The sequence below is a fragment of the Heterodontus francisci genome, chromosome 1 (assembly GCF_036365525.1).
Source record: "Heterodontus francisci isolate sHetFra1 chromosome 1, sHetFra1.hap1, whole genome shotgun sequence".
NCBI classification, from domain to species: Eukaryota; Metazoa; Chordata; class Chondrichthyes; order Heterodontiformes; family Heterodontidae; genus Heterodontus; species Heterodontus francisci.
Genome location: NC_090371.1, coordinates 245,000,667 through 245,027,438, shown reverse-complemented (window position 1 = coordinate 245,027,438; position 26,772 = coordinate 245,000,667). Strand labels below are relative to the sequence as shown.

Sequence of the window (26,772 nt, the reverse complement as noted above, 5' to 3'; positions counted from 1 at the left end):
GTAGCCCGTCGGAGTCTGCTTCTAACCCTGTTTCTGCTGCTTCAGGTTCAAGGGAAAAATAGTTGGCCACTAGTCTTCGGAGTTCAGACTTCCTAACCTTGCCATGTACAGTGATCCCACACCTCTCAGCCATTTTTCTCAACTACTCCATAGATAATGCTTTTAACATCCCAAGTTACTTCACCCCGGCTTGGGAAGCTATTGGCTTCAGTTGCAGACATGTTAGTATTCGAGCACACACAACCACAAAAACACCTGCATTTAAATCTCGCTCTTTTTAGATTGGGAACAATTTGGCTTCCCATTTCCAATTTCTCTTGTTTGTCTGTGGGTCAATTCTGGGCGCAAGCACCCAAATTTCTGTAACGACCAGGTGAGAAAGAGGTTTAGGGTTCCCTTTCAGCCTTCACCTGGTCTTACTGTAACAGGGTTTAATTTTAAACACACTGTGTTTTTAGCTCCCTCTTGGTGAATCCTTGTTCACCGCTTTCCAATTATAAGGCAAAGAAAACAGCACAAACAGGCTTTCTTAGGCTTAAAGAAGAAAAGTTGATATTAAACTTAAACTCTAATTCGATTAACGCCTATGGATGCACGCCACACCCCAGGCTAGCATGCATACGCGATACACGCATGCAAATACTGACAGAAAAGAGCAGAAGAAAAACAAAGTGGAAAGGTTTGAGGCTATATCTGAAGAATTGTTACAGTTCTTCGAGCTCACTGTAGAGTCCTTGATTGTAGGTAGATCTTGCTTTTCATTGGGGCCCAATATTCTTCTTAAACCTTGTTCGCTGTAGGAGACTTTTCTCTCTTGGGGTTCATGTGTCTTCAGTGGATTCAGAGGCTTGTGGTAAGAGATGGGAGCAGACAGGAGACAGATCTTCTCAGTCCAGGAGCAAACAGCTTTCTGCCCAAACTGTTCGCACAAATTCAAAAAACTCAGGTTGCCCAACAGGTTAGTTGTGTGACTAGCTGATTTGACCATGTCTCTTTGTGTATTTGGCCATCTTAGCAGTCAACCTGGAATGCAAGTTCCCCCACCTTCAGCATCTGGTGATCAAAAGTCCATTGTGGGTTGAATGTCAGGGAATGGCTGCTTTGTCCTTCCAAACTGTCTGTTCATATGCAAATGTCTTTTCCAGCCACGGCTGATCTGTTTAACAAGTCCTTTCTTAACTCCAGTAACAGTTTAAGATCAGTGTTCATGACAAAATTAATGTACCTTGTTCTTGGCAGGTGGGGGCCTAGCATCCTCATGCATCTGATCCAGTTCTGATGACTTATTAACTTTTAGGTATAGACAGCCTTTCTAATGACTTCTTTATCCAGCTTTTTGCCCATCCAGCATCTAAATTGTCTCCCCTTTCATAATGACTTTGGCAGCATCCTCTTCTTTGGTAAAGACAGATGCAAAGTACTCACTTAATAACTCAGCCTGGCAAAATATTGCTTTGCTACCTCAATAAAGAGTCTTTAGTTCATGAAGCTTGTGATGTTTTTCTGAAATCTTTGCCAAAAAGGTGGTTTAACTATTGGTATTTAATTTACTGGAATAACATAGGTCCTGCTTGGAGAGATCTTTTGGGACATTGTAGGTAGCAATGATGAGGGTATTGCAGTTGACGTGGATTTTGTGTGCAACCTGGTCTGCAGTTGCACTGAATAAACTACAGTGTTTTTTAAGTGTTAATTTTTTTTGTAGTTCTGGTGTGTTTTTTTTAAAGTTAAATAGTCACTGGAAAGAAAGCTGTAATCTGCTGGAGGTCTAGACATCAGTTTAACTCTGTCACAAAGAATAGTGGGTATCTGGAATGAGCTGCCTGAGGAGGTGGTGGAGGCAGGAATAGTAGCGACATTTAAGAGGCATCTGGACAGGTACTTGAATGAGCAAGGCATAGAAGGATATGGAATTAATGCAGGCAGGTGGGATTAGTATAGATAGGCATTATGGTCGGCATGGACGTGGTGGGCCGAAGGGCCTGTTTCTCTGCTGTATGACTCTATTGGTGTCTCCCAGCAATGGGCCCAAGTAGGCTCAAGGTCTTAAGAGTTTGTAGAAAGATGAAAAGAAATATATTTTGGAAGCAAGAATAGGAAACAGAAATGCATCTTAACCAATGAGATTTAAAATGGAATAGTGGTGCATGGGGATCTTGTTGTGGAAGTACATAGGTTATTAAAGGTGGTAGTGCAAATAAATAAGGCCAATAAAAAGGCAAATGGAATCTTTGATTTTGTATTTATAGGCACAGAATATAAAAGCAAGGAGGTAATACTAAACTTGACCTTGGGCACAGTGGAATATTGGGAAGAACTTTAAGAACATAAGACATAGGAGCAGGAGTAGACCTTACGGCCCGTCGAGCCTGTTTCACCATTCAGTATAATCATAGCTGAACTTGGACTTCAACTCCATTCTCCCACCTGCTCCCCATATCCCTTGATTTCCTGAGACACCAAAAATCTGTCTATCCAGTCTTATATATATTCAACGATGGTGCATCCACTACCCTCTAGGATAGAGAATTCCAAAGATTAATAATCTTTTGAAGAGGTTTCTCCTCATCTCAATCCGAAATGATCAACTTCTTATCCTGAGACTGTGTTCACATGTTCTAGATTCCCCAGCCAGCAGAAACAATCTCTGTGACTACCCTGTCAAGCCCCTGCAGAATCTTGTATGTTTCAATGAGATCATCTCTCATTCTTCTAAACTCCAGAGAATATAGGTTCAATTTAGTCAGCCTCTTACCATAGGACAACCCTCTCATCCCAGGGACCAATCTCGTGAACCTTCACTGTACTGTCTCGAATGCAGATATGTCCTTCCTTAAATATGGAGACCAAAACACACAGTATTCCAGGTGTGGTATCATCAAAGCCCTGTACTATTGTAGCAAGACTTCTTTATCCTTTATTATGGCAGGTGGGTGATGGTGTGGCTGGTTTCCACTGTTCACCTCCCATATGACCACAGCAAGTGTTTTTATTAGTGTTTTAACCCCTTGTGTTTTATTTGCTAAATAAACAGACAGTGACAGGTTTTCTTGTAGCTTTAAAACAAAGGATGAAATATTTATGAAAGCGATACTCATTCCCCAAAAATGTTCGCAACACCACTCACGCACACATTCACACGCAAATGCACTTTCAAGAGAAGATAGATAGATAAATACAGGGTAAGAAGTGTTCAGAGTTCTGGTTGTAAAAGTCTGTTGTTTCAGGGATAGCCTGTGGGATCCCCTCAGAAGGTATATTTTAAAGTTCCAGGCCTGTTTGCTGATTGTCTGGTAATTGTTGGGCTGTTACAGTCTCCTGGTAGTTCACGTTGGGATGGAGACAGTGCTGATGTCTTAGGTCAATTCTCAACAGTCGAAAAGTCGTTTTTACGAAGGCACTTTCTTGTCTCTGCTGTAGCCAGCTTCCAACTTGTCTCAGCAAGGTTCAACTGTATTGACTGGAACCAATCTCTATCTCTCAGCCTTGCTGGAATTCAAGATTGCATTGTTGTTGTTGTACTGTGTGGCTGAGAACAGACCATACTGATGTTATCTCTAGTCCTGTCATTAGAACATTAGAACATTACAGCGCAGTACAGGCCCTTCGGCCCTCGATGTTGCGCCGACCATCTGACCTACACTATTCCATTTTCATCCATATGTCTATCCAATGACCACTTAAATGCCCTTAAAGTTGGCGAGTCTACTACTGTTGCAGGCAGGGCGTTCCACGCCCCTACTACTCTCTGCGTAAAGAAACTACCTCTGACATCTGTCCTATATCTTTCACCCCTCAACTTAAAGCGATGTCCCCTCGTGTTTGCCATCATCATCCGAGGAAAAAGACTCTCACTATCCACCCTATCTAACCCTCTGATTATCTTGTATGTCTCTATTAAGTCACCTCTCCTCCTCCTTCTCTCTAACGAAAACAACCCCAAGTCCCTCAGCCTTTCCTCGTAAGACCTTCCTTCCATACCAGGCAACATCCTAGTAAATCTCCTCTGCACCCTTTCCAAAGCTTCCACATCCTTCCTATAATGCGGTGACCAGAACTGCACGCAATACTCAAGGTGCGGCCTCACCAGAGTTTTGTACAGCTGCATCATGACCTCGTGGCTCCGAAACTCGATCCCCCTACTAATAAAAGCTAACACACCATATGCCTTCTTAACAGCCCTATTAACCTGGGTAGCAACTTTCAGGGATTTATGTACCTGGACACCAAGATCTCTCTGCTCATCTACACTACCAAGAATCTTCCCATTAGCCCAGTACTCTGCATTGCTGTTACTCCTTCCAAAGTGAATCACCTCACACTTCTCCGCATTAAACTCCATTTGCCATCTCTCAGCCCAGCTCTGCAGCCTATCTGTGTCCCTCTGTACCCTACAACACCCTTCGACACTATCCACAACTCCACCGACCTTCGTGTCATCCGCAAATTTACTAACCCACCCTTCTACACCCTCATCCAGGTCATTTATAAAAATGACAAACAGCAGTGGCCCCAAAACAGAACCTTGCGGTACACCACTAGTAACTAAACTCCAGGATGAACATTTGCCATCAACCACCACCCTCTGTCTTCTTTCAGCTAGCCAATTTCTGATCCAAAGCTCTAAATCACCTTCAACCCCATACTTCCGTATTTTCTGCAATAGCCTACCGTGGGGAACCTTATCAAACGCCTTACTGAAATCCATATACACCACATCCACGGCTTTACCCTCATCCACCTGTTTGGTCACCTTCTCGAAAAACTCAATAAGGTTTGTGAGGCACGACCTACCTTTCACAAAACCGTGCTGACTATCGCAAATGAACTTATTCTTTTCAAGATGATTATAAATCCTATCTCTTATAACCTTTTCCAACATTTTACCCACAACCGAAGTAAGGCTCACAGGTCTATAATTACCAGGACTGTCTCTACTCCCCTTCTTGAACAAGGGGATAACATTTTCTATCCTCCAGTCCTCCGGCACTACTCCTGTCGACAATGACGACATAAAGATCAACAACAACGGCTCTGCAATCTCCTCCCTGGCTTCCCAGAGAATCCTAGGATAAATCCCATCTGGCCCAGGGGACTTATCTATTTTCACTCTTTCCAAAATTGCTAACACCTCCTCCTTGTGAATCTCAATCCCATCTAGCCTAGTAGGCTGTATCTCAGTAATCTCCTCGGCAACATTTTCTTTTTCTACTGTAAATACTGACGAAAAATATTCATTTAACGCTTCCCCTATCTCCTCTGATTCCGCACACAACTTCCCACTACTATCCTTGATTGGCCCCGTTCTAGCTCTTATCATTCTTTTATTCCTGATATACCTATAGAAAGCCTTAGGGTTTTCTTTGATCCTATCCGCCAATGACTTCTCGTGTCCTCTCCTTGCTGTTCTTAGCCCTCCCTTTAGATCCTTCCTGGCTAGCTTGTAACTCTCAAGCACCCTAACTGAGCCTTCACGTCTCATCCTAACATAAGCCGCCCTCTTCCTCTTGACAAGCGCTTCAACTTCTTGAGTAAACCACGGCTCCCTCGCTCGACAACTTCCTCCCTGCCTGACAGGTACATACTTATCAAGGACACGCATTAGCTGCTCCTTGAATAAGCTCCACATTTCGTTTGTGCCCATCCCCTGCAGTTTCCTTCCCCATCCTACACATCCTAAATCTTGCCTAATCGCGTCATAATTTCCTTTCCCCCAGCTATAATTCTTGCCCTGCGGTATATACCTGTCCCTGCCCATCGCTAAGGTCAACCTAACCGAATTGTGATCACTATCGCCAAATTGCTCACCTACATCTAAATTGAACACCTGGCCGGGTTCATTACCCAGTACCAAATCCAATGTGGCATCGCCCCTGGTTGGCCTGTCCACATACTGTGTCAGAAAACCCTCCTGCACACACTGGACAAAAACAGACCCATCTAAAGTACTCGAACTATAGTATTTCCAGTCAATATTTGGAAAGTTAAAGTCCCCCATAACCACTACCCTGTTACTCTCGCTCCTGTCGAGAATCATCTTCGCTCTCCTTTCCTCTACATCTCTGGAACTATTCGGAGGTCGATAGAAAACTCCTAACAGGGTGACCTCTCCTCTCCTGTTTCTAACCTCGGCCCATACTACCTCAGTGGACGAGTCCTCAAACGTCCTTTCTGCCGCTGTAATACTTTCCTTGATTAACAATGCCACACCCCCCCCCTCTTTTACCCTCTCCTCTGTTCTTACTGAAACATCTAAATCCCGGAACCTGCAACATCCATTCCTGCCCCTGCTCTACCCATGTCTCTGAAATGGCCACAACATCAGGATCCCAGGTCCTGAAAAGACTCCCCCTTTGTTCCTCAAACGATTATCTTTTAAGGTGAATTTTACAAGGGTTGGTTTTGCCCATGTGGCTTCAGGTTTCAGTCCTAGCTGGGTTGTATAATGGCTTGGATGATGGCCTCATTCCGAGGAGATGAGGGTGGTTCACTTTCCATTGGGTGAAATTTTATGGGTTGTGCAAGAGTGGATTTGGTGGCATGCCAGGTGATTCCCGACAGCGGGATATTTGAGAGAAATTAAGACGGTGGCGGGTTTGTGGCATTACGGGGTTCCCCCAGCGCTGTGGAGGATTGCAGCTTTGCATTCGTTTAAATAACATGAATACTCATTACCCTACGCGCAGTTACGATTTAGTCCTGATTAAGTGAACAGTGAGCGATATTCCCGTGCCATCCAGTTCACGAATATTTCAACATAGCGTGCCACAGTCGGATTTGTGCAGTTGAATCTCAGGACTGTGCTTGCTATCTTTCACTCAGCTGCTAAACTAACACCCGCGTTAGAATGGATGTTACCTCCACGCCAGCATTGGAATGGATGTTTGTCTCCAGGCTCGGCAGCAGCAAGGGTGATTCATTTCAAGGAATGGCAGTGATGGCATGGACAGGGGCTACATGGAGAAGCAGGGCAGGGTAGTTGGGGAGGGAAGGGTGGGGTTGATGGGGTGCATCGAGGAGCAGAGCAGGGTGGAGTGGAGCATCCAGTTTGTTGAATGGTTGATGTTGATGGTGAAGATGCATTTTGCTGGCTGCAGGGGTGGTGGGTAGATTAGATCAGTACTGTGTGAAGGTATTTGCAAGGGCTTAAAGGGAGGGATGAGTGCTGGTGACTTTGGGGAGCCACAGGGCAAATTGAGGGTACTGACTAGCAGAAGAAACGGTCACAGTCAATGGGGGCAAATGGATTCGGTAGGGGGGAAGGTCAAGATTAATGGGTGGGTATTCAACAGCATCATGTGGAGCGGATCGGGACTCGGCAACAGTGGTCAGTTCGATGTGAGGTGGTTCAAGGATAAGAGTCGGCATGTCCATAGTACGGGAGTAGGAACAGGGGAGGGATGGCATGAATACATAGTTGATTACACTGTGCATGGTAAAGGGGGGAAGCTCAATGATAACGGAGGGAAGGATAACGGTAGCATTGAGTAAGTCAAGGGTGGTTGGATCAAGCTGGAAAGTTGCAGGAGGAGTTTGGAAGGTAGGGAGACTTGCCCTGAATTCCACATGCACCATCTTCTCCAATGATAATGGAAACCACGTGGACACTCGAGGATTGCAAGGAGAATGGGAGGAGTCAAACAACAGAGGGTGTGTATTCTACCTGGCTGCAATTTGAAGGCAGATGTAAGGGAGCTGTTAATTGCCTCGATGTTTCAGCTCACCAGCAGCAGAGGGCTGAATCGCCATGCTCTGCTTACTTATTTTTGAGAAAAGCCACAGTGACAAGGGTCTCACACACTCAATTTGTCTCGTACTAAGCGAAGAAGAACAAAGAGAGAGACTAAGGAGGACTCTTTCCTTCCACTCATGATGCCTGAACGCCAGCATCAAGCAAAACGGGAAGGTGAGGATGTCCCGAATGACAACATCAAGGAATGGCCTTATTGAAGATGGGCACAGGTATGTCATTGCATCCTCAGGACAAGGACAAGTAACCTCGTATGTTAGAGAGGCAATGCCAGAGATGCCTAAGGATGTCACGCGAAATGATCACATAAATTTGTAGGATTCTGCATCATAGCCTGCAGCTGCTTGGCTTCAGTGGGAATCACGTGCCAGTTACCCTCAAGGTGACTGATGCACTCAATTTTTTGTCCAGTAGCTCCTTCCAGGGTTCCACGGGCAACATATGTGGCATCTTGCAGCTTATGACCCACAGGTGCCTCAAAGAGGTCTGTGGCCTTCGGCGTCATCACTGGCTTCCCTATAGTGCAAGGGGTGATCGACTGTACTTGTGGCCATTCGGGCTCCCTGGGACCAGCCTGCGGTGTTTGTAAATCATACAGCTGGTTTGCAACCACAGGATAAGAATCATGCATGTTTCCCAGGGAGCTGTCATGACTCATACATTTTGAGGAACTCCCAGCTGCCAGCAGTTTTTGAGGAACCGACTGAAGTGGACAGCTGGATACTGGGTGATGAGGGTTACCCCCTATGTACATAGTTGATGACACCAGTACATTATCCCCAAAGTGTTGCTGGAGAGGTACAATGTCACTCATGCATCCACCAGAGCCATTATTGAACATACCATTGGCATGATTCTGCTGCCTCGATCAGTCTGGAAGGGCTCTTCAGCATGCACCACAGAGGGTGTCACGAATAATCGTTGTCTGCTGTGCTTTGCACAACCTTGCAATTGGACACGGCAACATTCTGCCGGCAGAAGAACAGGAGGAACACCAGTCTTCCTCAGATGAGAATGGTGGCGAAGAGGGTGAGGAGGAGGATTGCAATGCCAACGATGCTGTCAGGGCCATGGAGAGACATGCAAGGGACATTAGAAAGAACCCAATTTATGCGTGTTTCAGCCAACAATAAGCCACATCATCAAGCAACGTTGAATAGAGAAAGATATGTCATGCAGACCCCCACCTGCCAAGAATGAGGCATATTAATTATGTCATATGAACATTGATTTTAAACTGTTGCTGGAGCGAGGAAATGATTTGTTAAACAGATCAGCCATGACTGAAAAAAACATTTATATACTAACAGACAGTGCTTGTGGAGACAAAGGACCATTCCCTGACACATTCAACCCACAATGGCCTTTGATCACCTGACATTGATGGTGAGGAAGCTCACATTCCAGGATGACTGCTAAGATGGCAGAATCCACAAACCGACGTGGTCAAACCAGCTTGTCACATTACTAACCTGTTGGGCAACCTGAGGTTTTTTTGAATTATACAGACAGTTTTTGAACTGAGAGACTGTTTGCTCCTGGACTGAGAAGACCTTTTCTGTCTGTTCCTATCTCTTTCTCACAGGGGCGGCACAGTGACGCAGTGGCTAGCACCGCCGTCTCACAGCTCCAGCGACCCGGGTTCAATTCTGGGTACTGCATGTGTGGAGTTTGCAAGTTTTCCCTGTGTCTGCGTGGGTTTCCTCCTGGTGCTCCGGTTTCCTCCCACAAAAGACTTGCAGGTTGATAGGTGAATTGGCCATTATAAATTGTCACTAGTATAGGTAGGTGGTAGGGGAATATAGGGACAGGTGAGGATGTGGTTGGAATATGGGATTAGTGTAGGATTAGTATAAATGGGTGGTTAATGGTCGGCACAGACTCGGTGGGCCGAAGGGCCTGTTTCAGTGCTGTATCTCTAAATCTAAAAAAATCTAAATAAATCTAAAAAGCCTCTGGACCCACTGAGGTCACGTGAACCCCAAGAGAGAAAAGTCTCCTACATCGAACAAGGTTTAAGAAGAATACCGGGTCCCAACGAAAAGCAAGATCTACCTACAATCAAGGACTCTACATGTGTGTATCGCATATGCATGCTAGGGTGGGCGCGTCGTGTATCCTAAGGCGTTAACTGAATTAGAGTTAAGTTTAATAAAGTTTAACCTTTCTTCTTTAAACCTGAGAAAACCTGTTTGGCTGGTTCCTTTGCCTTACAATTGGAAAGCAGTGAACAACAATTCACCAAGGGAGAGTTAAAAACATAGTGTTTTAGAATTAAACGCTGTTACGGTAAGACCAGGTGAAGGCTGAGAGGAACCCTAGACCCCCTTTTCACCTGGTTGTAACAGAAACTTGGCGGCTACCGTCCTGGATTTTACCCACAGACAAACAAGAGAGATTGGAAGTTGGGAACAATGTGGCTTCCCGTCAAAAAGAGCAATATTTCAATACAGGTTTTCTTGTGGTTGTATGCTAGAATACTAACATGTCTGCGACTGAAGCTAGTAGCTCCCCAAGCCGGGGTGAAGTAACGGGATAAGTTAAAAGCACTGCCTATCGAGGAGTTGTGGAAAATGGCTGAGCAGTGTGGGATCACTGTACGTGGCAAGGCTAGGAATTCTGAACTCCTAAGACTAGTGGCCAACCATTTTTCTCTTGAATCTGAAGAAGCAGAAACAGGGTTAGAAGTAGACTCCGACAGGCTATTGCTAGAAAAGATACAATTGGAACAAAGGAAACTTGAATTAGAAGAGAGGGAGAAAGAAACAGCGTCCAGAAGGAACGTGAAGACAAAGAGAGGCAGGAGGGAAAGAATCTTACAGAAAGAATGTCAAGAAAGAGCGCCTTGAGTTAACAAGGGGGCGACAGAGTAACCGCAGTGAAAGCATGGCCAATATGGAGGAGCGTAATTCAGGGCTGGGTACAAAATTGTTAAAACTATCTTAACTAAACCCAAAATTCATTTGAGGAATGTTCCATGAGATTGGAAAATAGCCAATGTAACTCCTTTATTCAAAAAGGGAGGGAAACAGAAAGGAGGAAACTACAGGCCAGTTAGCTTAACATTGATCTTAGGGAAAATGTTAGAAGCTATTATTAAAGACGTTACAGGAAGGCAGTTAGAAAAAATCTAGGTAATCAGGCAGAGTCAAACATGGTTTTACGAAAGGGAAATCATGTTTAAACAATTTATTGGAGTTGTTTGAAAAAGTAACATTTGTTGTGGATAAAGGGGAACTGGTGGATGTATTGTACTTAAATTTCCAGAAGGCATTTGAAAAGATACCAGATCAAAGGTTATTGTAGAAAATAAAAGCTCATGGTGTGGGGTGGTAACATATTGGCATAGATAAAAGATTGGCTAGCTAACAGGCAACAGAGAGGTAGGCATAAATGGATCATTTTCTGGTTGGCAAGATGTAACGAGTGGTGTGCCACAGGGGTTGGTGCAGGGGTCTCAACATTTTACATCTTATATAAATGACTTGGATGAAGGGACAAAAGCAAGGCAGTAATGATAAACCTGTATAAAAAGTTGGTTTGGCCTCAACTGGTATATTTCCAATTCTGGGCACCACGCTTTCGGAAGGAAGTGAAGGCATTAGAGACGGTGCAGAAAAGATTCATGAAAGTCGTTCCAAGGATAAGGAACTTCAGTTATGTGGATAGGTTGGAGAAGCTGCGTCTATTCTCCTTGGAGAAGAGAAGATTAAGAGGAGATTTGATCAAAGTGTTCAAAATCATGAGGGGTCTGGACAGAGTAGATGGGGAGAAAGGATCCAGAACAAGAGAACACCGATTTATGGTGATTGGCAAAAGAAGCAATAGGTACATGAGGGAAAATTTTTTTTCGCATGGTTAAGGTCTGGATTGCACTGCCTGAGTGGTGGAGGCAGATTCAATTGAGGCATTCAAAAGAGAACTGGATAGTTATCTGAAGAGAAAAAATTGCAAGGCTACAGGGAAAAGGCGGGGGAGTGGGACTAGGTGTGTTGCTCTTGCAGAGATCCAGCATGGACATGACTGGCCAAATGGCCTACTTCTGTGCTATAGCCGTTCTATATTTCTATGAAAAAAGAAATTGTTGCTAAATTTGTTGATGACACAGAGTAAGCTGTGAAGAGGACATAGGAGGCTACAAAGAAATATAGACAGGTTAAGTCAGTGGGCAAAGATTTGGCAAATAGAATATAATGTGGGAAAATGAGAAATTGTCCATTTTGGCAGGAAGAATAAAAAAGCATATTATGTAAATGGAGAGAGATTGCAGAGCTCTGAAATGCAGAGGGATCTGGGTGTTCTAGTGCCTGAATCGCAAAAGGTGAGTATGTAGGTTCAGCAAGTAATTAGGAAAGCTAATTGAATGTTATCGTTTATTGCCAGGGGAATTGAATACAAAAGTAGGGAGGTTATGCTTCAGCTATACAGGGCATTGGTGAGACCACGTCTGGAGTACTGTGTACAGTATTGGTCTTTTTATTTAAGGAAGAATGTAAATGCGTTAGAGGCAGTTCAGAGAAGGTTTACTAGGCTAATACCTGGTATGGGCAGGTTGTCTTACGAGGAAAGGTTGGACAGGCTAGGCTTGTATCTGCTGGAGTTTAGAAGAGTAAGAGGTAACCTGATTGATGCATATAAGATCCTGAGGGGTCTTGACAGGGTGGATGTGGAAAGGATGTTTCCCCTGGTGTGAGAATCTAGGACCAGGGGTCACTGTTTAAAAATAAAGGGTTGCCCATTTAAGACAGAGCTGAGGAGAATTTTTTTTTCTCTCAGAGGGTCGTGAGTCTTTGGAATTCTCTTCCTCAAAAGGCAATGCAAGCAGAGTCTTTAAATATTTTAAAGGCAGAGGTAGATAGATTCTTGATAAGCAAGGGGGTGAAAGGTTATCAGATAGGTGGGAGTCGAGGTTGCAATCAGATCAGTCATGATATTATTGAATGGCAGAGCAGGTGCGAGGGGCTGAGTGGCCTACTCCTGCTCCTAATTAGTATGTTCGTATGATTTTGGAAGAATGAGAGGTGTTCTCATTGAAGCGTATAAGATCTTGAGGGGGCTTGTCCAGGGAAGATGCTCAGATGCTGTTTCCTGTGACTGAAGAATCTAGAACTGGGGGTCATAATATCAGGAAAAGGGGTTTGATCATTTAAGAGGAAGATCAGGAGAAATTTTGTTACGCAAAGGGTTGTGAATCTTCAGAATTCCCTACCTCCGAGGGCTGTGGATGCTCAGTCACTGAGAATATTCAAGTCTGGGATTGATAGATTTTTGGAATCCAGGGGAATGAAGTGATATTGAGATCCGGCAGGAAAGTGGAATTGAGGTCCAGGATCAGCTGTGATTTTATTGAATGGTGGAGCAGGCTCAATGGGCCATATGTCCTACTCATTCCCCTATTTCTTATATTCTTAAGAGTGCCAGGAATAGATTTGTGTAGAACATAAACGCCAGCATAGACCAAATGTCCTGCTTCTTGCTGTAGACTTGATGTAATTCGATGTAAACTGTGTGGCTGGTGGGTAAAAATACAGCACAGATTCAGTGAGCCAAATGGCTTACTTTAGGTGGACGTAAAAGATCCCATGGAACTTTTTGAAGAGCCTTGGGAGTTCTCCCAGTATCTTGGCCAACATTAATCCGTCAACATCACTAAATACAAATTATCTGGTCCCTTCTGGCTGCAGTGTTTTGCTGCATTACAACCATGTTTATAAACACTGTTTAAATTCTCTTTCGGTAGTTATGACATGTGACATTGTGGCAGAACATCAACAGTTTGCCTTCTCTGCTCAGGAGAACAATCTCAGCTTCTCTAGTCTCTCCACAGAACTGGTATGATTCTCATAAATGTCTGTATCTTGATATCCTGTCTAAAGTATGGTGCCCAAAGTTGGATGCCATACTCCAGCTAAGGCCTAATGATTTATAAAGATTATTTTCCAGCAATTCACAGTAGACCAATAGCACCCTGAGTAAATTGTTGGTTAGACACAGCCAGTTCCTTAGACATCTCCTCATAACTCCTTTGAAGTCTGTACAATCTGTGGAAGAGCCCCTTTGAATGGGATGCAGTCTTTTTCTATGCTGCTTAACTCTTTAGGCCTTGAGTCTCTGGAATTTCTCTCTCCTCCTTCTTCCAGTGTTAGAGCGTAGTATAGCCAGAAAATGAATCATCCTTCAGGTCTTTTTTCAAAAAGTATGATTTATGCAGCAGCAGGACAGGCTTGAAGCTTCAATTCACTGCTGGTCAGCTGATTTGTGCTGGATTCATGTGATGTTTCGGTGCCTGGATGCAATGCAACAAACCCCTCTACCAAACAAGTGTAATTGGAGGAAGCTTGTGCTTCAGTGCTGATGGTGTGGCCGGTTTTGTGGGCTGCGACTCATTTTGAATGCGGCATTCAACGAATACACATAAAATCAAGGATACTTGGGCGAATTGTAATTCAGAACATAACTCATTTACATCCAAATTTCTGCAACCTTTTAAGAGGTTTAAAGTAATCTGGGTGCCAGTCAGGAGGAAGGTCTGGATTACTGTTTAACAAAGTGCCGTTAACATTTGTGTAAAACTTGACAGTTACCTATCATGGTTACTTAATCCTGTGAGCCCAGGGTATGCAATATATTTTCTCAACCAGCTGAAATGTAGAGCAGACAACTTGATGTGTAACTGGCTACCAAGAGAAGCACAAGAGAGAGTGACTCCTTATTTATTTCCCATGCTGTATCTCCATTGGTGACAGTACTGGATCTCTCCCTTAATTTGTGTCTGCTCATCACCTCCACTTTTTACCTGACCAGGGGCAGCATGGATTGTATGAATGGCATGGTTGTTCTTCAGCTAGGGTATAAGTTTGAATGAACATTATCAGATTTTAAACTTCCCAATGGAAAAATTCAGGTTACAGTTCAGGAGCCTCTCCAGTTATGAGAGAAAATAATTACCTCGGGCTATTTCCTCCACTCGTTTAGAAGACTTAGCTAGTGAAATTGAATCCCTGACCGTGCACCTGTCCATTCAGCCAGTAAATGGTTCAAATGCAAAGTAACATGGCTGTGATCGGCATTGTGTTTGTGCTCCAACTTGGGGAAGTTTTCATTTTGCATAGTGCATATTAACCATGAGGTAACAAAGTTAGAGTAACTGTAAACCTCCAGTGTTTGATATCAAAATACTAGTTTCTGAGTCCTGATTGAGGATGCTTTTATGTAAGTGGAAATAATAAGCTGTTTACACCATAGATCTATTCAATTTGGATAAGGTTAGTGTTAATTAAATTTATTTGTAGCTTAGACTCGGATTTATACAAGTCTACCACATGTACTTTACAGCATTAATATACAACAGTGTTGCCCAACAGAAATTGCTGACTAGCAACAGTTGTGGTTAAGGCAACACAATTGTAACCACATGCAGTAGTTTTAGTCAAAATCGTCTTGCACGCAATGCAAGTATGTAAAATGTATTGCATGTGTATATTTACTGAACAAACATCTATCAGCATTCAGTATAGAACTTCGTACTCTTTGACCTGAATTTTATCACCATAGAAGAAGTCCCAGTGCCAGGACCGAAAGTGGGAGCCATCCCCGTGCTAGGCAGTGGGAGGGGGAGGGTGGCGACACTTTGCCGGTGGCAGCCAATTAACAGGCCGCAGTTGGAACTGCTATCCAATTGAGGACGGTGGCCTGCCTCCTAGAGCTTCCACCCCAATCCGAGGGCCAGCAGCTCGGCAGTGCCACCGCTAGTGTTGGCCACTGTTAAGGCTGCAGGATGAGGAAGAGGGCGCCTCCATGCTGAGGTACCCTCGAAGACGGGGGATGGGCATATTCCAGAGGCGTGGTTTAGCCGCGGGGTGGCCATTTCTGCCGCGTGGAGTGGGGGGAGGGGCCTTCTGTAGACTGTGAAGTGGCCATTATGGAGAACCCCCTCCCCGGAAACACCTGGAAGGCCATCAGGGTTTGCCTGGCAGTCTCCCCAAGCAGTGGCAGCCCCTCCCGACATCAGTAAAATCCAACCCTTTCTCTTTGACCAAAGTTTGGAATTCTGGCATGAATTTATCATTCATAACACGTTAATGCAGCTTTTAGGTTTTTGTCCAGCAGCTGTGAGTGGTCAGTTGACTTCATTGAAGTGATAGCTGACAATGTTGTCTCTCACAACAAGACATGCTAGATCCACCCCGGTTCTCCATCCAGGACCTGGTTAGATACTCCTTGCCCTTTGTCAAGATGTACCCTGTTGAAGCTGCTCATTATTGGTTGGGCCTCCTTTCTCCTGGCCTGGGGCTGTTTATTGCAATTGGTTGAGCTGGTGCTGCATGGTGCTGAGGTCTGGTGTCTTCACTTATGTACCATTTTAACGGATAACCAATAGACAGTTCTCAAGTTAGTAAAACACATACACCAATCAAAAAACATGCCCACACATTTTGTCTTGCTATTAAAATATAAGCTTATGCTGTCCAAATGCACTTTGAGGTCATTACCCAATGACCGTATCTATTTCTTAGTTCTTAAGTACTAATCATAAATGCTATTTTGCACATCTTATTAGTGACCTGTGGCTCAGATCTAATCTACTGGAGAACACAAACAAGGACTCATTTGTGTATTTTGTGCCATCTGCTTGTTTCAGTTAATACAGTATAAGAGTTTATTCCAGATTGCTTTTGAAGTAAAATTGATATTTTCCATTTAAATACAGCATTATGATGGGGGAACCAATCTAGAATTTGAATTAAAGAATACAGTACATGATGAGCATGGCAGAGATGGCAAACTATAGTTGTTATCAGAGACTTGAGATATTGGGACTGTTTCACCTGCAGCAGAGAAAGCTAAGGGAAGATTTAATATGTTATTTTAAAATTATGAAGAATTTAGATGGAATGAATAGTGAAAGATTATTTCCTCTGTTTGAGAAGTCTATGATGCAGGTTCATCAACTTAAAAGTAAGAGAGTAAGGAGAGAGGTTAGAAGAAATGGAAGAGCGGATACATTTTTAGAATCAAGAAAGATGAGAAGTTTTAGGGAGAGAACAGGGCAGTATGATTAATTTTGGATTGCTCTAGCATAGAGCCTTCAGCGACGCAATGGACTGAATGGCCTCCTGTGCTATAAATCTGTGTGGTTCTATTAAGCAGGGTGGTTGGAGGTAAGTGCTGTTTGTGCAAATACTTTAACCATTTAAAACTATTTGTCAATTATTGAGTTTTTAAAATTCTTCTTTAGGCATCAGGCTTTCGGAAAAGTGCTGTTGGATCTTCACAACGCAAAAAAACTGGGCCAAAACCAGATCTAACAGAGGAACAAAAGCAAGAAATCCGGGAGGCTTTTGATTTGTTTGATACTGATGGTTCTGGAACTATTGATGTAAAGGAAATCAAGGTGCTTTTAAATAATACCTACGTTAATGTTATGCTACATTGTATGCTTTCAAATGTTTTAAAATTTAAACTCTTAGGGGTAGCATTAGAAAAAGTATTTGCAGTTCTCGGTGGGGAAAAGCATTCAAGCAACAATCTAAAACTTAAGTTTGTATTAAAAAAAGTTGCGCTTGTTATGTGTCTTGCTGCATCTCAAAGTGATTTGCAGTAAATAAATTAATAGTAGGCAAATGTTGCAGCCATTTTGTGACTAGATGCCACAAACAGCATTGGGATCAATGATCAGTGTTTTTATGGTGGTAATAAAGAGGAGAATGTTGTCGACAACAACAGAAGAACATCCTGCTGCTTGTGAAATAGTCCGCTGGGATTTTTAAGATCCACTATTCTTTTAAACAAAGGACACCATTTCACTTATACAGCCTCACAATATTGTATGTACTACAGTGTCAATTGAGATTATATGCTCAGTTCCAAGAGTTAGTCTTGGACCTATAACCTGCCTGAGCCACACTGATATGCTAAAGAGTAAAATGGTGCATTATAGTATGGTTTCTAATACCTGTATATGGATTATAATACTTTTTAAATCAAACAATTCAGATACATTAATTTTTTTAAAGTTTTAAAACAATATACAAGAATTAAAACTAAATATTCACACTTGCTTGATGATCCTCATGGTCAGATGCTAGAAATGGAGCTAATTAAACACTGCACTCTAAATTTAGACTCTTTGCTGACAACACAACCACAAGGTGGCACAGTACTTGCACATGCACAAATGCAGGCTCTTCAACTGGAACGTCAGTGTCTGCGACGTTCAGGCAGCTGCCAGGATTAAAGATGGCGCTGCTCAATTTATCACAGGAAATGCTTATGGCTAGATCATTCCAGCAAACTAACCTTGCATTAAGTTGGATGGAAGCCCAGTAATATACTATGTAGTTCTTGGATACTAACTGTAATCCTCAGATCCATTTAATATTCCAGTAATCCTATTGAATACAAAAGGAAGTTTATGATTGATTTTCCATTGGAAGATAGTGACTTGGCACCCCGATCAATGGAAAAGAAAATCGGGCAGAGTATAAAATGTGCTACCAATTAGTTATCATGATTCGTTTATATGACTGACCAGGACTGATTTCACCTGAGCGCAGCTACTAGCTCCGCCCCACTGGCCCCTTGACAACTCTCTTTCTCCCCCTCCTCCCTACTGGCTACTCCCCCCACCCCTGTAGCCACTCGCTCCAGACCTCGCTGCTCCCCCCCCCACTTCCCTGGCCGATTTGTTCCCCGCTCGCACAACCGCGCTCTCCGGCCACTCGCTCCCCACTTCACCATTCCCCCCCAGCCACACCGCTTCACTCTTCTTGGCCACTTGCTCCCATGTTTCATCATTCTCCACGCACAGCCCGAAGAAGCAAGGGACATCGTAGGAGCGAGTGGCCGAGAGGAGGGAAGCGGGGAGTGAGCAGTCCGAGAGCGGGCTGGCGCGAAGTGAGGATCAATCGGCCAGCGGAGTGGGGGGAAGCAACAGGGTCTGGAGCGAACAGCTGAAGGGAAGAAGTGTCGAGGCCCGGAGCAACTTGCCGAGGGGGGAGAGTGACCAGTGGGGCGGGGATCAAGCTCCAGCCTCAAAGTCTCCCATTCTGCCGCTTCCTCCAGCCGAGTGGGAGGTTGGATACCCAATGACGCTTTATCGTTCATGCGTGAAGATGGATCTGGCACAGATACGCGATGACGTTGGTGCTGCGTGATGATGTCATCCTGCGCTTGCGCCACTAAGTCCTGGCCTGGCGCACTTTGACGACAGCGGGCCGGTACGTTGACAGGAATCACTTTGCTAAATTTAACACAAAACAGACTTGGAATGTGATTACTTACATTACCATTTTTTAAAGAAAAGGACAGTAGTATGCAGGATGGTACTTGCAATGTAAGGTACTCAGCGCATCTTCTCAATAGCGGAAGCTTAAAAATCTCTCTCTGCATCTACGTATTTTGACTGCTGTTCACTCGGACTGAAGATTGATCATCTTTCCCTACATCACAATGGTTACTACACTTCAAAAGTACATCATTGGGTATAAAATGCTTTGGGACATCCTAAGATTGTGAAAGGCATTATATAAATGCACGTTCATTCTTTCTGTCTTTTGATAGTCTGGATAGTAAAGGCAGGTGTCCAAACTGGGTAAACTCAACACTGGTTACTCAGACAAGATTGACATTTACTACAGAATGTGCTGGAAATATTCAGCAGGCCAGACAGCATCTTGTGGAGAGAGAAGGAGAGTTAACATTTAAAGTCTGTGATCTTTCATCACACTTTGAATCACAGACCCGAAATGTTAACTCTGCTTCTCTCTCCACAAGATGCTGTCTGGCCTGCTGAGTATTTCCAGCACTTTCTGTTTTTATTTCAGATTTCCAGCATCTGCAGTATTTTGCTTTTATTTATTGACATTTGCTACCTTCTGCCCCTCCTGTTCAGCATCCAAAACTAAAGTGTGCAGATGTATAAGATTACTCTGATGTTTTTGTACTAGATATCAACCAAATTGGCTCTATGTTGAAAGTGGAGGCATAAAATGCGTATGTTCCTACTGTCCTTCTTTTAGAATTATACTTCTGTCTACCTTTATCAAAAGTCCACTAATTTGGGCCAGCAGGGCTGGTCAATTTGATCCATATTATAAAGCTGAATGAACGACATGTTAACACTTTCTTTTAGGTTGCCATGCGTGCATTGGGGTTTGAACCTAAAAAAGAAGAAATAAGAAAGATGATTTCAGACATTGACAAGGAAGGATCTGGTAGCATTGATTTCAATGACTTTCTAGCTATGATGACTCAGAAAATGGTGAGACGTCATATATGTACATAAAACTAAGAATTGTTTTTGAGATATTAGTGTTAACGAAAAGTTAATCAAGGATTTGATAAAACCAGTGTACCACTTCGTTTATCCCAGAGTGAGAAAGACTCCAAGGAAGAAATTTTGAAAGCCTTTCGGTTGTTTGATGATGATGGCACAGGCAAGATATCATTCAAGAACCTTAAAAGAGTTGCTAAAGAACTGGGTGAAAATCTAACTGATGAAGAATTGCAGGTGATTATTTTTTTTTCTCTGGATAGGAAAGTTGTACTTGTGTTAACTCCTTGGTCACAGTACGTAAGATAGTATCAAGGCCAGCAACTCTTGTTTTTTTGAAATTACTTAATTTCAGATTTTTCCATTTGCAGCACAGGACATGCTGACTGATGGTTACCATTTATATGACCTATTAACTTGTGAATAATAAGATATACACAACCACGAATCTAAATATGTATGACATTTTTCTCTTTTGCTGAATTTTCTCTTGGATTGCTTCCACCTTTTTAGAAGCTCTCTTCCCTCTGCTTTTCTCTTTTTCCTTCTCTCTTTTTCAATTTCTGCTTTTGTTTGTTTCTTCCTTGTGCAGTCTCTAACTTGGGGTGGAATCTTATGGGATGTGCAAGAGCGGATTTGGTGGCGTGCGAGTTGATTTAATTAGGAGTAGTTTTTTCGGATTCTTGACAGCAGGATATTTTAGAGAAATTAAGGGGGCGGGCGTGCTTGCGCCTTTCCAGGTTTCCACCTACACAATGGGCGATTACAGCTTTGCATTCATTTAAATAACATATTTACTCATTACCCTATGCATAGTTACAATTCAGACCTACCTTCCAGATTAAGTGAATGATGAGCGCTACTCCCGTGTCACCCAGTTCACGATTGTTTCACTGTGGCATGCAGCCGTCGGATTTGTGCACTTGAGTCTCAGGTCTGTGCTGTTCTCCCTTAAACTCATTTGCAAAACTAACACAGCATTGGAATGGACGTTGAGCTCCAGGTCCCCATTGGAATGGATGTTTGTCTCTAGGCTCGGCACCAGCAAGGGTGATTCTTCTCAGGGGCTGGCGGCGAAGGCATGACGGGGGTCTACATGGAGGAGCAGAGCAGGGCAGGATACTTGGGAAGGGAAGTGAAGGGTGGGGTTGATCGGGTGCACGGAGGAGCAAGGGAGGGTACTTGGCAAGGGAATGGTGGGGTTGATTGGGTGCATGGAGGAGCAGGGGTGGGTACTCAGGAAGGGAAGGAAAAGGTGGGGTTGATTGGGTGCATAGAGGAACAGGGGAGAGTGGAGTGGAGCATCCCGGAATGGTTGCTGTTGAAACTGAAGCTGCATGTTGTCGGCTGCAGGGTGGTGGGTGGATTTGAGAATAACAGTCTAAAGATTTTTGGCAATGGCCTAAAGTGAGTGCTGTCAACATCAGGAATCTGGGGCAAATTGAGGGTACTGGCTAGCAGAGGGAATAGTCACAGTCAATGGGGGCCAATGGATTCTGTAGGAGGGAAGATCAAGACGAATGGGTGGGTATTCGACAGCTTCATATGGAGGGGAACGGGATTTGGCAACAATAGTCAGGTCGATTTGAGGAGGATCAAGAGTCAGCATGTCGAGAGTAACGGGAGTAGGAAGGGAGGGTAGGGATGGCATGAATACATTGATGATTATACTGTGCATGGTAATGGGGGGAGGCTGAATGGTTACAGAGGGAAGGTTAAAGGTAACATTGGGTGGGTCAAGAGTGATTGGTTCAGGCTGGAAGATTGCAGGAGGAGGTTGGAAGGTGGGGAGACTTGCCCTGAATTCTATGCACACCATTTTCTCCAATGATAATGGAAACCATGTGGCTACTCAAAGAGTGCAAGGAGAGTGGAGGAGACAAACAATAGTGGGTGTGTCTTCTACCTGCCATCAATTTGAAGGCATATATAAGGGAACGGCTCATTGCCTCGATGTTTTACCTCACTGGCAACAGAGGGCTGAATCATCACGCTCTGCTTATTTATTGTTTAGAAATGCCACAGCAACATGGGTCTCATACACCCAATTTGTCTAATACTATGGGAAGAAGAGCAAAGGAAGAGGCTAAGGAGGGCTCTTTTCCCTCAACTCATGATGCCTGAATGCAAGCAACAAGCCGAACAGGAAGATGAGGATGATCCGAATGATAACTTACAGGAATGGCCTTACTCTGCACTGGTACGTCATCGCTTCCTCAGGACAAGAACGTATTCCCTTCAAATGTCAAAGAGGCATTGCCAGAGATGTCTAAAGATGTCATGTGAAATGGTTGCAGAAATTTGTAGGATCCTGCAGCATGACCTGCAACCGCTTGGGTTTGGTGGGAATCCCATGCCAGTTGCCCTCATGGTGACTGCTGCACTCAGGTTTTTTTTTGTTAATGTGTCCTTCCAGGGATCCACGGGCGATACATGTGGCATCTTGCAGTCTGCGACCCATAGATGCATCAAAGAGGTGACCAATGCCCTTTTTTGACGTGCCAATGATTTCATCTACTTACTTGTAGACGAGGACAGCCCAGGCAGCAAGGTCTGTGGTCTTCGGTGCCGTCGCTGGGTTTCCTCGAGTGCAAGGGGTGATTGAATGTACTCATGCGACCATTAGAGCTCGTTGGGACTAGCCTGTTCTCTTGGTGAATCGCAAAGGCTTCCACTCTTTAAACTACAACTGGTTTGCGACCGTAGGAAAAACATATGCATGTTTGCGCACATTTCCCAAGGAGCTATCCTGACTTCTACATTTTGAGGAACTCCCAGCCGCCAGGAGTTTTCGAGGAACCAGCCAAAGTGGATGGCTGGATCTTGGGTGATGAGGGTTACCCCCTTTGTACATGGTGGATGACACCAGTGTGGCATCTCCAAAGCGCCGCTGAAGAGAGGTACGATGCTGTTCACGCATCCACCAGAGCCATCATTGAACACACCATTGACATGTTGAAAATGTGATTCCTTGACTGGTCTGGAGGGGCTCTTCAGTACGCACCACAAAAGGTGTCACAAATAATCATTGTCTGCTGTGTTTTGCACAACTTTGCTGTTAAGACGTGGCAACTTTCTGCCAGTGGAGGAACAGCAGGCTCCTCAGATGAGGAAGTCTGTAAAGAGGGTGAGGAGGAGGACAACGATGCCGTCATCAATATGGCCATGGAGAGACATGCAAGGGACATCAGGGAGAGCCTAATTTACGCATGTTTCAGCCAACAATGAGCCGCATCATCAAGGAACGTTTGGAGGAGAAACATAACAATTCCCCACAGAAATTCACATACGCCTGAGGTCTTTGTTATCGCTGCAATCTTAATGAAGCATTGCTGCACTTTCATGTGATTGCCATTTGAAATCTTCTATGGGCTAAGATGGATGCAACTACACACCACTGCAAGCAGCATTACGTTATGACCGCAGAAACAAAAAAGTAAGGCATGACAGTCGTGGAAAAAGTGAATAATTATCAATGGGAAAACAGCCATCATTGAAGACTGAAGGCTCAAATATCAAAGAGAAATGGTCACTGGATATTTTCTGAGATGCTTTGCAAGTACTATTGCCTTCCTGCCATAAGCTTCCAATGAACATCTTTGTTCTCATCTAAAACCAAGCAAAAGATTTGCGAGAGTGGTTCAAATGTTAAAGTAAATAAAGATGAATTGAAATTTATTGACCAGTTGCACAATATTTACAATATTTCTTCATGCTCAAAACTGTTTCATTTTTTGCTTTCTGCCACTATGTCTAGGTTCTACCCTAACATTAGCAGCTGAAGTGGAGGCAATCTGCTCAGTCCACTGCCCCGTTGCTGTGGATGACTGTGCCGAGCATCCTCTGGAGGAACGGGGCCTTGATGGCTCCATCCTACGTGGCGTCTGTAGCAGTGGTGCTTGAGTATCCCCCATGTGCTCGCCTGTTGGAGGTAATGGGGTCAATGTCTGGGGGTGGTGGAAGGAGGACGAGACGGCGCTTACCGTGGGAGTGTCCTGAGAGGATGGCCCCGGGGCAGCTGGCATGTGCTCCTCCTCCATCTGGGTGCATGATGGCACCTGCCTATCTCCCTCAGGAGAAAGAACACCTGGAGGGAGGTTCAGGTTCCTCGTCCCCCTTCTCGCTTAGACTCTGCTGCATGGAGCCCACGGCAACAGTGATGGATGCAGGTCAGATCGCATATGGCTCGAGTGCTCAACCAGACTTGCCATGGAGCTCGCCAAAATCTCAACTGAGGAAGCCATATGTTCAAATGCCTGGGACATGGTAGATGTTGTAGTTTGCATGGACTCCACCATAGCACACGCATGACCTCAGGAATCTCTGACATATGTTCCACATGGCTTTCCTGCACATCCAGCAGACTTAAGGTAGCAGCAAAAACGGGACTCTTCACTGTGGTACAGAGCATAAAGCTGAGCGGGGGCTTGGTCTTCAGCTGTCCTCCGATTATTGGGGGACCCAGCTGACACATGCTCCCTCCGCTGCTGGGACATGTCTGTGTTGTAATCACCAGATTGTGGCCCAGATGCTAATCTTAAACCCCCTGCAGAGCATGTGGATGTATCTGCGCTGGTGGAGGTGAAGAAGAGGCGTGAGTTCGGACACTTCCAGTGGGTGTGCATACATGTCTGCAAGAATGAAGATGACACTTCATCCTAAGCCTTGAGGATCCTGCCTTGCCATCGGATAATGGCGCTGCCTCTCTCCAGTTCACTATTTGTGCAGCCTCCTCTTCAGCCGGTGTCAGCACTCTAATGTCTGCTACACCTCCTCCTGTCTTGGCTCGCTTGCGCTGATTGTGTGCGTTTGTCCTGCAGAAGACAGTACAAATGGAATGAAAATTCTTTTGTTAAGAATCACAACCATTGTAAACATGTATCAACATCACTTTCGCAATACACATCCTAGCACATGAATAATGGCATTTGTCAAATTTGCGGAAAATCATTTAGTGCATGGCACCAAGGCTGCTCATGCAATCCAGTGCTTGCCTTGTTTGCCTTCTTTCTTAAAGAAATGGAGCCAGGGTGACAAACAATGAAGCAGCTTTGCCAAGGGATGACAGCTTAGAAGGTTCCTCAAATGAGGCCATTTGGGTAGAACTTAAAAACAAAAAGGGGGCAATCACTTGGCTGGGTGTGTACAACAGGCCTCCAAACAGTCAGCAAGAGATAGAGGAGCAGATATGTAGGCAAATCTCTGAGAGGTGAAAAATAATAGGGTAATAATAGGGAATTTCAACTTCCCCAATATTAACTGGGATAGTCTTAGTCCAAAAGGCTTAAAAGGGGCGGAATTCTTAAAATACATACAGGAGAGCTTTTTGAGCCAGTATGTAGAAAATGCTACAAGAGAAGGGGCAATACTGGACCTAATCCTAGGGAATGAAGCCGGTCAAGTGGTAGAAGTGTCAGTGGGGGAGCATTTCGGGGAAAGTGACGATAACTGTAAGATTTAAGGTAGTTATGGAAAAGGACAAAGATGGACCAGAAATAAAGATACTGAATTTGGGGAAGGCTGATTTCAATATGATAAAACAGAATCTAGCCAAAGTGGACTGGGAGCAGCTACTTGTAGGAAAGTCTACATCACATCAATGCGAGTCATTCAAAGAGGAAATTGTGAGAGTTCAGAGCCAACATATACCCGTTAAGGTGAAGGGTAGGACTAACAGGCCCAGGGAACCCTGGATGTCAAGGGATATAGAGGATTGGATCAGGGGGAAAAAAGGAGGCTTACGGCAGATCCCAAGTGCTGAAAACAGCAGAGGCACGAGAGGAGTATAGAAAGTGTAGGGTGACTCTTAAAAAAAAAAAGTAATTAGGAGAGCAAAGAGGGGACATGAAAAAACACTGGCGGGCAAAATAAAGGAAAATCCCAAGGTTTTATAAGTATATTAAGGGTAAGAGGATAACCTGGGAAAAAGTAGGGCCCATTAGGGACCAACATGGCAATCTTTGTGTGGAGCCGGAGGACATAGGTGAGGTTTTAAATGATTACTTTTCATTGGTGTTCACTATGGAGAAGGACGATGCAGGTGTAGAGATCAGGGAGGGGGATTGTGATATACTTGAACATATTAGCATTGAAAGGGAGGAAATATTAGCTGTTTTAGCGGGCTTAAAAGTGAATAAATCCTCAGCCCCAGATGCGATGTATCCCATGCTGTTATGTGAGACAAGGGAGGAGATAGTAGGGGCTTTGACACAAATTTTCAAATCCTATCTGGCCACAGGAGAGGTACCAGAGGACTGGAGGACAGCGAATGTGGACCATTATTCAAGAAGGGTAGTAGGGATAAACCCTTTTATTCCAGGCCTTTGAGTCTAACATCAGTGGTTGGGAAAATATTGGAAAAAATTCTGAGGGACAGGATTAATCTCCACTTGGAGAGGCAGAGATTAATCAGGGATAGTCAGCATGGCTTTGTTAGGGGGAGATCGTGTCTAATTAACTGAATTTTTCGCGGAGGTGACTAGATGTGTCGATGAGGGTATAGCAGTAGATGTAGTATACATGGATTTTCGTAAGGCTTTTGATAAGTTCCCAAATGGGAAATTGGTTAAGAAGGTAAGAGCCCATGGGATCCAGGGCAATTTGGCAAATTGGATCCAAAATTGGCTTAAGGCAGGAGGCAGAGGGTAATTGTCGAGGGCTGTTTTTGCGATTGGAAGCCTGTGACCAGTGGTGTACCACAGGGATCGATGCTGGGACCCTTCCTGTTTGTAGTATACATTAACGATTT

The 26,772-nt window shown here is 44.2% G+C and overlaps 1 protein-coding gene across 1 annotated transcript in view; it reads left to right on the top strand.

The window, feature by feature from the left end:
- The window catches only part of cetn4 (centrin 4), a 52,784-nt gene that overhangs the window by 12,861 nt on the left and 13,151 nt on the right, over positions 1-26,772 (top strand). The window contains exons 2-4 of the mRNA XM_068042588.1: positions 16,989-17,144; positions 19,884-20,012; positions 20,124-20,261. Coding sequence (XP_067898689.1) covers positions 16,989-17,144; positions 19,884-20,012; positions 20,124-20,261 — 423 coding nt within the window. The remainder of the gene's footprint in view (positions 1-16,988; positions 17,145-19,883; positions 20,013-20,123; positions 20,262-26,772) is intronic.